Source organism: Lepisosteus platostomus, chromosome 19 (genome assembly GCF_059453375.1).
Source record: "Lepisosteus platostomus isolate fLepPlt1 chromosome 19, fLepPlt1.hap1, whole genome shotgun sequence".
Classification (NCBI taxonomy): domain Eukaryota; kingdom Metazoa; phylum Chordata; class Actinopteri; order Semionotiformes; family Lepisosteidae; genus Lepisosteus; species Lepisosteus platostomus.
Window position 1 is genome coordinate 13,146,327 of NC_142629.1, and position 14,046 is coordinate 13,160,372.

Sequence of the window (14,046 nt, forward strand, 5' to 3'; positions counted from 1 at the left end):
ATACTTCCAGCACCTGATAGATGTACACATAAACTTAATAGCTTTAACAGGGTGTTTTCTCTCTAGAAGTTAAAATATGATAAGCATTGACACTGATCCAACTGTAGCATCCTTTCCAACTAACTGACATCACCTATCTAGGTTCTAGGGAAGGTAGAAAGAGACTGTGGCACAGGGAGGAAATGGTTAAGGCTCTCTCTAAACTCACTGAAGGGTGACCAGCTTGCGATTTGTCATCAGGATCTCTGCAACGCCCTTGGCTCCCTCTTCCCCGATTAAGTTGTTCTGGAGGCTGGAAGAGAACAGCAGAGTGGTGAAGAGAGACTAAAATATACAGGATATCATCTCCCACTGTGCTCCAGAAGCATCACTGAATATCACACAGACAACACAGGAACAATCTCTAAAGCAGTCAAAACGTTGAACGCTCAGCCAGCCAGCCTGTGTAAAGTGGCAGAAACTCTAACAGATGTTTGGGTCACCAAAGTCCTCACACCAATTCTTCCTTCAAATCCTCACCAGTTTTGTCAGTCTTCACTGTCTTCACTGACTTTGTAAGTACCATAGTACTCACAAAGTATCGACTCACACAATGTCAATGAGAAGAAACACTACAGACTGTCTTCATCACTATCTTTCTCTTGTAGAAATAGTAGAGTAACTGCTACAGTATCTGCAGAGGTACTCCACATCTAAATTCAGAAGCTGTATTTTCGGTTTGGTTAGATTATTTCGTGACAACAAGTATTAAGCCCATCATTTTCATTTTAGGAGCTTTCTGTGGTTACACTAACAGCAAAGGGATTTTGACCCATTTTTAGATTTCTGTAGCTTACCACAATAAGTAACATTTAAGTTTGGCAGGATGGTAAGATAAGACAAAATGAAGATCCTTGACCACATTTCCCAGAAGGCTGTGGGGAATGCTCTACCACCCTTTGTCACCTGACCATTCAGATGAAGATGATTGGCCAGGTGACTATGAAACACCAGGAAGCAGAGGGTCCTGCTGTCTGGAGACAGAGGGCAGATCCTCTGGAGTGTGTCGCACCAGTTGAGGTGTAACTGGGAGAGAGGAGAGAGGAAGACCTACTGCTGCTGCCGGAGAGCAAGAGCCAGATTAAGTAAAGCAAACCTTGACACTACCGTATGGATGCCAAGCTGGACAGGGAGTCGGAATAAGATGAAGCAGTGGCAGAGCAGCTGCAGGGGAGGACGGAGGCTCACCTGAGAGACACCAGGCCCTGGTTGATCTTGAGCGCTTCTGCCAGGGCTTTGGCTCCTTTGGGCCCGATGTTGTTACTGCGGAGACTGTAAGGACAAGCATGGCAATCAAACTGCGATACGAGCGGCACGAAAGGACCAGCACCACGGACATCCATCACTGACTGGAAATCTTTTCAACCCTCAGACCAGCAGGGGAGAGGCGTAAGAAAACAAGGGCTCTGCCTTTATTTGGCTCTCTTTTTTTGCAGCCAAGCCCTAGTGCAGAGGTAAGTGTCCTTGGCTGTCTGATACAGCTGTCGCTAAAACACTCCAAGCTTTGTAGGTGCCTAGAAATCTAATAAGAACCTATGTTGCACAGCAAAGTAAGTTCACCAATCAACTTCAAAGGTACCCTGCTGCTAATGAGACTACTGTGTGCTACAGCTTCCACATCAGTATCACAATGGACTACTGACACAGCCTGGAATAGAACCAGCAACCTCTGGACTCTATGTCCTATCCTGCACTTCAAGCAGAGACCTCTACTGGTTGAGGCCCCTCAAGAGCCCCCACAGTCTTTGGATTAAGCTGGGTCCCCACTGATCAGGGAAAGCAATGAGTCTGTCACTCCACAGCAACAAAAACCACAGCTGAGATATCTATATTTATGCCCACTACAGAGCCGATGTCTTCTGCGCGGGCTTTAGGCTTCCTAGGGTGCCAATTCTGTATCGGTTACTAGGTGGTTGAGCAATGTCCACTACTAAAATCCTTCCAGAAATATCAAACAATTCCAAAACCTGAATGATGTTAGGTTTTCTAAAAACAAAATGTTTCATGGGTCAGACCCGCAATCTGCATTAGTTACAGTGGGGCGGTGAAGCGAGGTTCAAGCATTTAGGAAGCGGTCTGTGCTGATCGTCTGCGCCGCTGGGCTGCATCGTGTGTCGTACTCACTCCAGAGCAGTCAGGCTCCTGTTCACCATGAGGGACCGGCTGATGGCCTTGGCTCCTTTGTTACTGATGGCGTTCTCAGCGAGACTGGGGAAACAGCAGAACACATGAGCAGCAGTTAACACTTGTACTGTATACAGGGTCCTTCATACTAGTAAACCTGTGTTTCATCCCCAAGACTGCAGCTCAGTCTGCACTCAAACCAAGCCAGCTGGAGATAACCTGACTGCACTGCCTTGCAGCGCACAGGTGGGCTGAGTAACCAAACCACAATCTACCAAAAGCTAAACCACTCTGTGCCTATAAAGTTAAAGCTGATTCACTCTGTTTTATGTTATTTTAAAATCGGCATCCTGAGACAGGGTATTACTGTATCATGCTCAAGAATGGTTCGGACAGAAATAGCATGACAGCTATTTTGGCTCGACGCCATCAAAACAGACACATGCTTAGGCATAGAACAGCTGAAAGGGAAAGTCCAAGACCGGAAAGCGTGGCGAGAGATGGCCTATAGAATCGCAGAGAGTCGGATTCGACTGAACGGATAACATCATCATATTTTGAGAACCTGTAGCTCGATTCAGGGGCCAACTGAGCTGGCTGTGCTACAGAGCTGCACAGGAATGGATTAAAATAGCCTCACACTTGGCTACTGCAAAGTGATTATCCCACTTTTCCACTGGTACCTTGGCGCCACTCAAGGACACTTGGCAAAGTGCCTTTTTATGGTCCATACATAGGCTCAGAGAGCTGGTTCTGCAGGACTCCTGAATACAGTACCAACCAGGCTGGTGGTAGGGTGAAGGCATATCAGAGGCAAGACAGTGCTTTCTCAAACACAAAATGGGTTTTACTTTCACGAACACAAAACAAGTATTTCAGCATGAAGAAAGACCCTTGTCCTTGGCAGACATGGTTTATTCAAAAGAAAACGCTTTAGTTGAAAGACGGGAAAACTGTAAGAAATAAAGGAATGACATGGCTGGAATTGATCACTTTTCTTCACAATTAGAGTAATCAACCTAAATCCCCCCCCATCCTCCACTGACCTTCTGTCGACATTGAGAGAGAGAGAGAAATGATTCTCTGGAGTCACGTTCTGATCTGTCTTGTTTCGCTAGCGCAAAGTGCAAATGGCAGATTAACTGTGCGCTTTCTGGATATATTTATTTTGTTGGAGGCATAAACCATCATAGCCCATAGCTTTAAAATGTTAATAACCAATAAAACTGACTTCTTAAAAGCCTAAACACTCTACCTACTGGCTTCCTACTAGTATGCATAACTTTAATGGAAAAATAGTGTTTAAAACATCAATGTTTTATTACAGTTAACTATGCATGAGTCATGCTAGTCTTATTACCAATTACCTTACAGTAGAAAAACAATTGTTCTAAGTGCGATAGCTGTTTAGTATTTGTTTGTCTAGTAACATTGTTGAAGCAAATCCTGATCAAGGTCACAGCTGTAAAGCACTGAATTCATTTGTCTTGATCTAAAGACAATGTGGATTGTTTCCTTGGTTCGTGCGAGAATATATGACGTCCGTGAACAGTTTGCTTAGTAAATAAAAGAAAAAAAGCAAATGCATTTTGGTCTGGAGGCGATTTTAAAATGTGTGGACGTTTCTGTCCCCTGACTACAAGTCATTTCAGACCCGCAAATCCAGCTGGAGTGTATTATTACAGTCATTAGAAGAGCACACATAACTCTGTCTACTTTCTCCCCAAGCTTGTATTGGCAGGCAATGTTTCCTAGCCAGTCGTGCAGAAAGGCAAGGCAAGGCAAATCGATGTTTTGACAAATGGCAGCAAGAATGTCAATCATTTCCTTCCCCGAGCTACGAGAATCGTCACACAGCTGTCACAGTCGCCTTCCCGAACCGCACGGAACAGGCGCTTCTCAAAGCAAAGGAGGATACAAAAAAACAACACAATTACTGTATGTTTCAGGTCGCTGGGTGAGCGAAATAACTATATCTCCATCACAAATATACTGTTAATGAGTCAATTTAACCGGCTAGGAAGCAGAGATAATGATGTTAAACAAAGAACGCAGCTGACCCCTGGGCTGCTTTCCTTCAGCCTAGCTGAGAGTAAACAAGGTCGTTATTTTTATTCATCAGAGTTGTGACACCAGAGGACTTGTAATAAAAAATACACTGAGTCTCAGTGGGAGTGTTTTGGAATTCAAAAATGTTTGAAATGTATGACTTTAGATACCTAGTATACTTTTAAAATATGCCATAAATACTCATGGACAACGAACCATAGATGAGGGACAATAATTTCTTACTTCTTGTCTACACTCCGGGATAAATTCATATTTCTGAGGAAATATTTGCATTTGAAGAACATAACCTTAAGAGGGACTACTGGACAACACTGTGCACACTTACACCAGCTGATACAGAAGAGCGATGCCTTTCTCACTAGAAATGAACCTTTTCTGAATAGATGGCAGTTCCCTTGTTTAGTGTCAACATCTTCAAGAGACCTCAGAACAAACAGGCAGCTCAAAGCAATGAGGGTGAGCTCTGACCTGATCCTCTGGATGTGACAGTCCTTGGCGCTCAGCAAGCTGCCCAGCAGTTCCATGACATCATCCTTAAACTGGTTATTCTCCAGTCTGGAAAAGGCAACACAAACAGATACCAGAGAAGGTGGTACTTAAAACCAGTTGAGGCCCAGCATCACACTTTCATGGAACATCTCTGTAGCTGTGATCAGTTGAGCACCATTTAAATAATGCACCTCCCTTTGCACAGTTCCCAGGTATATACTGTCTAATGTCTAATCTTGGCCAAAAGTACTGAATGGCTAAATTTCCATGAGAAGTGTTGAAATTAAAGGTCTTTCCCTGACAATATTGTGCGGTGCAGTGGCTCTGTGGCTAAGGATCTGCGCCTGTGGCTGGAAGGTTGCTGGTTCGTATCCCGCAGCCGGCAGAGGAATCCTACTCCGTTGGGCCCCTGAGCAAGGCCCTTAACCCCAACTGCTCCGGGGCGCTGTATAAATGGCTGACCCTCCGCTCTGACCCCCAGCTTCTCTCCCCGTCTGTGTGTCTCCTGGAGAGCAAGTTGGGGTATGTGAAAAGACAAATTCCTAATACAAGAAATTGTATATTGCCAATAAAGTGATCTTATCTTAAATTGGGAATATGAATACAGGTGTATATTTATTTGCCAGATCCTTTTGTCCAAAGTGACCTCCGATTACCTCTGGTCAAGTTGCAAGGGTTAAAATGACCATATCAATCAACGAGCTCTGTATTGCACGGGGTGTCTTTTTTGGTATAATATACCCCGTCCTCCCACCCCCTACACCCTGCCCATGGGCTTACTTGAGATTGCTGCAGTAGAGGAGCTGCGGCAGCAGGCTCTTGACGATGCTGTAGTTGAGGCAGCTGGACAGGTTGGTCTCCTCTGCGCACTCCTCCGACACCTGCAGCAGGTAGGCCAGCACCGAGCAGTTGACGGTGTTGAGCTTGCCTGCCAGGCTGCCGTTGCGGAGCGACTCCTCCACGGTCCGGGCCAGCTCCGTGTGCTGCAGCTCCTGGAGGCAGTGCACCATGTTGACGGCCCGCAGGGAGATGGTGCAGCCGGAGCTGAGGCTGCTCTGCAGGAAGGAGATGGCGGGACCTCGGTAGCCGTTGTGCTCGTCCCTGGCCAGCAAGAGCAGTCCAGACAGGGGCTTGATCACCTGGGGGGAGAGCAGGCCGGAGAGAAAGCGGACAAAAACATCCAGCTGTCCATCCTCGGATTGCTGGGACCTCTGGAGAGCATTTTTAAAGTGGTTCTGGAAGCCTATTTTGGGCCAGGACATCCCACTCTCCGTGAACAGATCGAATATAGCGCGCTTCGAGGCCGTGTAGTAGTAGGTGGCCGCCAGGTACTCCTGGAGTGTGAGATGGGCAAAGTAATAGACTGTGGAGACTGGGGAGTCTTCCTTTACTAAGATGCGAGTGCAAAGACTGCCTTGTAAGGAAGGCAGGTCGATCCCATAAGCCTTCATGTCTTGCTCATAGAAGCTGTACTTCCTCTTGATCAGCCCGTAAAAGGCTAATCGCCCCAGGCTGCCCATCAGCTTCCGACTGCTCCCGCTGGCTTGTTCAATCTTTAAGGGCTCCTTATCCTTGGAATCCCCTTCCACCATCATCTTGAAGAAGTGAGAGTAGAGCTCGGTCCACGTTCTGGGCAAGCCATCCTGTGTGTCATTCCTCAGGAGGTGTCCAAGGGTGGAGGCAATGATCCAACAAACGCAGGGCACGTAGGACATCACCAGGAAGATCTTGTTGGAGTTCAGGTGGGACCAAATCTGCGAAGGCAGGTCTCCATCCTGGAAAAGCTGCTGTAGGAAATGCTGGATGTCTTTATGTCCAAAACCTTGGATTTCGGTCAACCTGTCCACTAGGCCCCCAGGGATCTGGGCTGCTACTGTGGGCCGAGAGGTCAGCCAGACAGAGGCCTCAGAGAACAAGTTCCCCCGGATGATGTTGGTGATGAGGTTGTCCACAGGGACCTCCTTCTTGGGATCCGTACAAGCCACGGTGTCCGAGAAGTCCAGTGGCCACTTGAACTCATCCAGCCCATCAAAAATCAGGAGGACGCGAGGAGTGCCACTGAAGATTTGGCTCACGTCAGCGATGTGGGGAAACGTCTGCTTTATCAACCGCTCAGCAGATAGTTTCTCGTAGGCGTTGAGTTCCCAGAAGGTGAAGGGAAAGACAAAGTTCACTTCCTGGTAGATCTCTCCCTTGGCCCAGTGGTGGATAAAGTGTCTCACTAGGTTGGTCTTCCCGATGCCCGCCACTCCCACAGTCAACAGGATCCGAGGGGGCATGCTCACTCTGGTGAGAGGCAGCAGCAGTTTGTCCAGGGCCAGCCTCCTGGCATTGTGTCTCCCGGTTCCTCTGGTGGCCTCGATCTGCATGACGTCGTGCTCCTTTTGCTGGAGGTCCGACAGCCCCTCCACCAGCAGCAGGTTGGTGAAGTTGTCGAGGGAAGGCTTGATCGGCAGCAGGCTCTGCTCCAGCCAGGGCCCGTAGCGGCTCTGCAGCACCTCCACGTGCTTCTGCACCATCGGGTCTGAACACAGAAGAGAAGAGACGTCGGTCAAATCCGACCACATTCTGTCAGAAGGCCGAAACAATCCTTTGTGCTTGCGGAGGAGGGTGGTAAGAAATCGGGACACCCGTTTCTCCAGCGAAGGTCAGTGTTCAACCAGAATTCTCCTTTTCTGTTGCTTAAAATATAGCTCAATTGAATACCCCATTGAAACAGAGAGCAAACTCCCCTTTGTGAGCCCCACTCACCGTACAGTGTGATGAGAAGGTAGAGCTGGGAGTTGGTGGTCTCAATGAAGGCCTGCAGCGACTCGGAGCCCTGGGGTCCCTTCAAGGCCAGGATGTCGATGACCGTGCGCACCTTCTCAGACACGTGGCCGGCGGCCTGAATCTGGCAGGCCTCGTCCTTACTCAGGAGCTCCAGCTTCCTCATGTGGCTCACGATGTTCTCCAGGAAGGGCCCCGAGATGGACCTCACCAGCTGCTTCCGGTATCTGTTAATCCAAACACCTGCAGAACGCGAGGGGTCAGGCTGGTTTCATTTCAAACACGGTCAATTCACTGTATCTGCGTGGCGAGCGTCATCTCTCAGCTCTTCTGCGAGGACAGGTAAAACTTTCTCACAGTCGTTAAAATGTGTATTTGGTATGACCTTTGTTATTCTGTGTTTCACATGTTAAAGACCTTCTCAAGGTCTCTTAACTGTAGCTGGAAATGATACGCAGTTTCCTTTTAAATCACAAATTAACACTCAAAAAGAGATCATGGAATGACTGATTAATGTCATGTCATGTCATTTACCAAACCGCTTCATACCATACGGTGTTGTGGTAAAGCCGGAGTCTACCCAGCAAGCAACGAGCGCAAGGCAGGGTACACCCTGGACAGGACGCCAGTCCATCGCAGGGCAAGTGCAAGCCAATCACACATGGGGACAATTTGGAGGCCACAGTAAGGGCCGAGGGGTGGATTTTGGCCCAGACACTGGTATAACTTCCTATTCTTCTCGAGAAATGTCCGGGGATCTTTAATGACCACTGAGAGCCAGGACCTCAGTTTAATATCTCATCTGAAAGACAGGTGACTGATTAACACTTTACTGAAAGTACAGATGACAATGAATAGAAATTTACCTTCCATTTTCATCTTTGTTTATGGGGAGGGAGTGTCAGATTGAAGCTCCAGGGAATGGCCTTACAGCCATGCTATCTTTGCGCTGTGATCCAAACTGAAGGTTCTTCACAGTTTCTCAGTCACAACTCCTCGCTTAGCCTACTTCCATCGCACTGAAAACAGACACAAAAGCCTTTAAAGCATTACTAACCCAACTGCATGAGGCTGTGTGTTGGGTGTTCCTGTAAAGAGTAATAAAAAATTATAATGAATTAATAACAGTGGTAAAAAAGGCATGCAACAGTAGGATGTTTAGCTAAAGTGTAGATTTTAAAGCAAGAAGTGTAAAAAAAATGTAAAATGTATTCGTAAACGTATTGTGAAATATTATGCACACTTTTGGTCACCACATTACAAAAAGGTATATCTTTGCTGTGGGTTAGGTTCTGGTTATACAGGAATATCCTACACTGATGGGTTAACAGTAAAGAATGTTCTTGGCCTTGAAAAGAGAAGGCTACGAAATCACTTTATTCAGGTGTTCAAAATCATCAAAGGCACTGACACAGTCAACACAATAAACTTCTTGGGGATTAACACTGTATCACGAATGAGAGGCCTGCATTTAAGACTGAGCACAAGAGGCACTGCTTTACACAAAGAGTTGTGGGAGTGTGGAACAAGCTACCCAGCCATGACATTGAAGCTGATACCCTGGATCCCTTCAAGAATTGGCTAGATGAGGTCCTCAGATCAAATGTCTCTAGCAACCAGTGAAGCTATGTGGACTGAATGCCCTCCTCTTACCTTCTTTGTATGTATTTTGCTCTTAAGTTTAAAACAGTTCTCAGTCTTGTATTTTCTTTTATCTAGTTGAAGGAACCAGTTAAATAAAGTGGACCTTCCTAAATAATTGTCCCTGAAAAGACCCACTTCAATCAGGTTATTGCATCTCAGAAAATAGTCCTGGAGAGCAGTAGCGCTTTTGCCTTGTTAAATAATTAAGAAACACAAGAGATCAACTTGAAAAAAAAAAGATGATGGCCGAAACTGTAAGTCATTCAAAAACATTTGTCATATTGCTTGTTACCTAATGGGACAATTGGCTGAAAGGAATTAACAAAAATTGTTTCTTGATAATTGTTTTTTAAATTTATTGACATTAAAAAAGAACCTATATATAAATTATGGTGTCTTCTTTGCAAAACTTCAACCATCAGTTCTACGGTCTCTTTTGAAAACATTATATTGTGTAAAATTACACCAATTCAGAAAAGATCATCTGTGGGTGACAGTGCTGGGGCTTAGAAAATGATTGGAAAATAGAGAATAAAGGTAATTTGGATCATTTAATCAATCAAACCCATTTACAGAGAGACCAGAGCTCAGATATTTAATCTTTCTTAGAAGAGTTAAGAGCTAAGAATCAGACATTTCTTAGAACCTTACAGTTAGTGGAGAAGAGCTAATCTTTGATCTGAAACGCCCATTCAAAGCGAGCTGCTATTCGACACCTAAACAACCGAAAGCTTTTTTTTTTAAATATCAAATGTCCTTAGGAACACTTTTGGAAAGCAGGTGTGCACCTGCCACTGCTTTTCCAGAACATGATCAGTTTGGAGATCGAAAGGCCGTGCATTTGAAATGACAGGGCTCACTCCGATCGAGCTGGTCTTGGCAAGTTGTGCGTGCAGCTGTTTAAGGAAAAATAAATATTTCATATCCCGTCTATCAGATGACTTACTTAAAAAGGAAAAAAAAAAGGTTGGATTCTCTTCAGGAGATAAGGGATGCAAACCTTATTGTTTGCAATTAGAACAAAGAATGGTAAACTGCACTGTTCTCTTGGTTTACAGATGATCGTCTTTCATTGTAATGAGAACTTCAGAGAAGAGAAACTTTTGCTATCCATGAGAATGTCTGTACACATCCAAGCTGTGAATATCATAACCCTGCAGGCCTTTTTCAAAAGCCCCTGTTGCTTATAAGATAACATTTTCTCACATTGGCCTGGGGAAAATTCCAGTGAATCAGATGACGCACTTATTGGAGGGTTATCTTGACAAGATAACGTGCCTCATCAAAAAGGCAACATCACCATCCCCAGCTCAGCGGGCAAAACTAAAAAAAGCTTCTGACCAGCCCGAGCAGTGGGCTGTGTGCTGGGCAGCTTCCTCCAGAGACCTCCCGCCAAACACGGCACAGAAAAGTCTGATTGTGCACTGATCGCCCAGCTCGCCCCAAACCCACAGGCCCCGGCGCGGAACAGGGTGCTGTGTCACCACGGGCCCTGGTGTCACTGCGATGCAATGAGAAATGTGTTGTGAGAAGCTGGACAGGGCCAGGAGCCATCTGCATCTGCATGCCCTACGGAACCATTAGCTCAAAACATGCATGCAACAAATCTGCACAGCTCCTGAAAATCAATCAATCGATCAAGGCTTATTTATCAGTGCACGAACAGTACAGCATACAGCGGTGTTGTCGGCAATTAAATGCTTTGCCCGTGAGCTCGTTAAGAGGGATAGAAGGACAGGAATTTATAGGGATTAGATTAACATTAGGATACAATAAATCACCCAATTGCAATTTACAATACAATTTACAGGTTGTGCGAAAGTAACACAAGGGTAGGAGGTATTTGCTACTAGCTATATCAGCAAATGCATAGAAGATGTTGTCCCCAGGATTACTGTTTGCACATACCCACATCAAAAACCGTGAGTAAATGCTAGTACTGTATGCTACTAGCTATTATCAGGGTAAATGGCGAAGTACAAGCTAAACTGAGAGCCTGAACATCCGCCTTCAACTCTGGAGACAAGGACACGTACAGAAGCTCCAGATCCGACCTCAGAAAAGCCATCAATTCACAGACAATTCCCGAGCATGCACAGTCGGCATTTTCACTCAAGAGGACGGGAGCCAACATGTAGCTACGTTTTCAACCCGATCCTCTTCGGTGTTAAATAAGCGTTCCAGTTCTGCATGTATTTTTTTTTTTTGTTTGGTATGAACTTTGAAGCCCGTGTGTTAGCCCTGCGTCTCAAACCGAAACAAAAGCAAAACCAACCCCCAGTGCGTGCCTTAAAGCATTTCTGCTGCTCAGTTACGGCCACTCAACACTCTGGAGGTTGCTTTTTGTACAGGAATACCACACCCTGAGGTGCTGAACGTACTGGCGCCCTTCTGCACGGCAGCTCCAAGCACGACGGGAGCCTTAGACAAGACTGGTGCCGACGGTTATCCTCAAGAGAACTACAACGCAGCCGTGAAGAGTTTTGTTTTGATTTTCGTGCACGTCATCTAAAAAAAAATGCTAACGCCAGGCAAAGATCTAAGGGGCATTCTGAAGAAGATCTGTGTTAAAGGTTATTCAAATTTGCAACTTCAAGCAAATTAGTCTCAGCTAATTTGTACACCCCTGTGTGAGCTGACAGGAGAACCAGAGAGTCATTCACTCCCGTAGAAACCCGAACCACTCAGAAATTTATTTCTTTAACAGAAAGACCCGTGTGCTATTAAAGACGAGCTTTAATGATCTGCAAGGTAGGCAGATCTGCAATGGTTGTTCGGTGTTCTGCCTGGACTCGAGAGATACTAAGATCTCTTCTAAGAGTGTCCTGCTTTCAAGGGTCCAGATGCGTTGCAAAATTGTGTTTTCTGCAATGCTGTTCAGCAGGACAATTCAATACAATCCATACAATCTTCTCCATTACACACTTGTCCAGCATATTAATTATTTGACTGATTAGTAGCTGGATCTATAATATTCTGTATAGCAATAGAGGGCTGACTACTTTAAAGAACAGCAATAGAGCAGAATGGAGTTGCTGCAAGTTGACGAGCCCTGCAAAACAGAACGACTGCTGTTCTGCAGGGTTTTTTTCGGCTCCTAACCACATGCCCTTAAAGTCGTGCGCTAGGTTTGCTGCAACAGCTAGGCAATGCAGGACAAGGCATAGGGATGGACTGGTACTACAGCACTCAACCTTGAGTCTGCAGGATTCAGCACACATGTAACAAATGCAATGTTGAAAAGGGGGGCAGGGCAGATCTGCCTATAGGTTTTAAAGAGCATTTATTCGAACATTCAAGAAGCAAAACACGGCGAAACGGACAGGTGAGCCTTCAACACCTCAAACAGCAGCCCAGCGCGCCAGTGAATGACAGGCAGCAGGGGTCATGACCTCGTCCCCCCCCACCGGTGCCACCGCCAGACCAGTTCATCCACAGGCTGGCGGGCGGCGGGTACGCTGCGCCGCGCTCTCCCTCGACACAGGCGCCAGGAGAACGAGGCAGAACAAGCTCTGAGGTTAGAGCCGACCGCGACCGGCGCGTCCCTGCACGCTATGCAGCGCTCTGCACAGAGGGAAGGCGCCGCCCCCCCGGCGCGCTGGCGGCTCTGCGTCACCACTTCCTGCCGGGGGTTCGAGCGCAGCAGCAGCAGCAGCAGACCTGCGCTTACCTTAGAGAAGGTGAAGCCTGCCGGGAGCAAGTCCGGTACTACTGGTCATCTATCACGGAAAAATAAAATAATTGTTTGAATAGAAATATTTCAGGCCTGAATTTAAAAGTAACAGCAGAGAGGCACCGTCTGTTGCATCTACGGTGCGTGGAGTTTTCCTTTCTTATGCCGGCCGTTACTGTAAAATTCCCTTTACGCAGAGCGCGTAGAGATGTGGAATAGTTTTTTTAAAAAAAAATCAAACATCAAATGTTTCGACAACGGGGGACATCAAACCAAAGGGAACTCGATTTTTTTGCAATGCTGGCTAGCAGCACAGCAAGTTAACGTGTTGATGATCATCACCCACAAGTGGAGAATAAAACCGCAGCACCCACAAAGCCAGTTTTTTTTTTTTTTAATGAAGGGAACCAGCAGCACCATTCTTGTGGAGCCTTAAGAACTGAAAGCTGCCTGGTTGCAGATGATGTCCAAGTAAATTAGTAATAAGCAGTAAGTGTTTATTATATAAGATGAGCTGGAAGATGAGTCAGTTTTCTATGAAAAAAAAAGCTGGAATCGAAAACGTCTTTCCTGTAGCGCTGCCTAGCAACCTCCAAGACACTTCCACTTCTTGACATCAAAATAAAGGCACATGGGTAGGAAGGTGTAATTGACGTACTGTATTTAGCACAGGCTACACAACTTTAAACCCCACTCTGCTCCTCAATAAGCAGCACAATGACACCGTGACAAAATATTTCAGCTTGGGGAAGTCTGGCAGCTACAGTATAACACGATCCCGTATGTTGGTCCAACGGCTCAACTCACAGTCCAGTACAAACATCACGGGCCAGAGAGGCTGGGCTCTGGCGGCAAAGGTATTGCGAATGATCCGATAGAAAGTGGGTGCTTACAAAAAGAAGAAACTGGCAAAGTTCTATCAGGCTAAAAGCACCTCTGGCCTAGATTAACTTACAGGCAAAGCCTGCTCTGCTGACACAAAAACATCATCCTTTGTCTCATTTTCTTCAGATTGTGTGAAGTCTATTCCACTGAACGAAATATTAGGGTCTTAAATGTTCCTTAACACATTTAGTTTAAATATATCTTATTAAATCATCATCATCATCGAAGTTTCGTAAATACTGAGTCACCCCACCACATACAGTAACAGTAAAGATTCCAGTTCCATCATCTTTTCCAAGTTTCGTAAATACTGAACCATCCCACCACATAACAGTAAAGATTCCAGTTCCATC

The 14,046-nt window shown here is 45.9% G+C and overlaps 1 protein-coding gene across 2 annotated transcripts in view; it reads right to left on the reverse strand.

The window, feature by feature from the left end:
• Nucleotides 1-14,046, reverse strand: part of nlrc3 (NLR family, CARD domain containing 3) — a 33,918-nt gene that overhangs the window by 15,035 nt on the left and 4,837 nt on the right. The window contains exons 2-8 of one of the 2 annotated variants that reach the window (XM_088612733.1): nt 8,358-8,510; nt 7,474-7,734; nt 5,503-7,246; nt 4,702-4,788; nt 2,164-2,247; nt 1,228-1,311; nt 209-292 (exon numbers count right to left, since the gene is read on the reverse strand). In XM_088612733.1, coding sequence (XP_088468859.1) covers nt 209-292; nt 1,228-1,311; nt 2,164-2,247; nt 4,702-4,788; nt 5,503-7,246; nt 7,474-7,734; nt 8,358-8,370 — 2,357 coding nt within the window. In that variant the 5' untranslated portion in view covers nt 8,371-8,510. The remainder of the gene's footprint in view (nt 1-208; nt 293-1,227; nt 1,312-2,163; nt 2,248-4,701; nt 4,789-5,502; nt 7,247-7,473; nt 7,735-8,357; nt 8,511-14,046) is intronic. The other variant, XM_088612734.1, reaches the window with a different exon arrangement.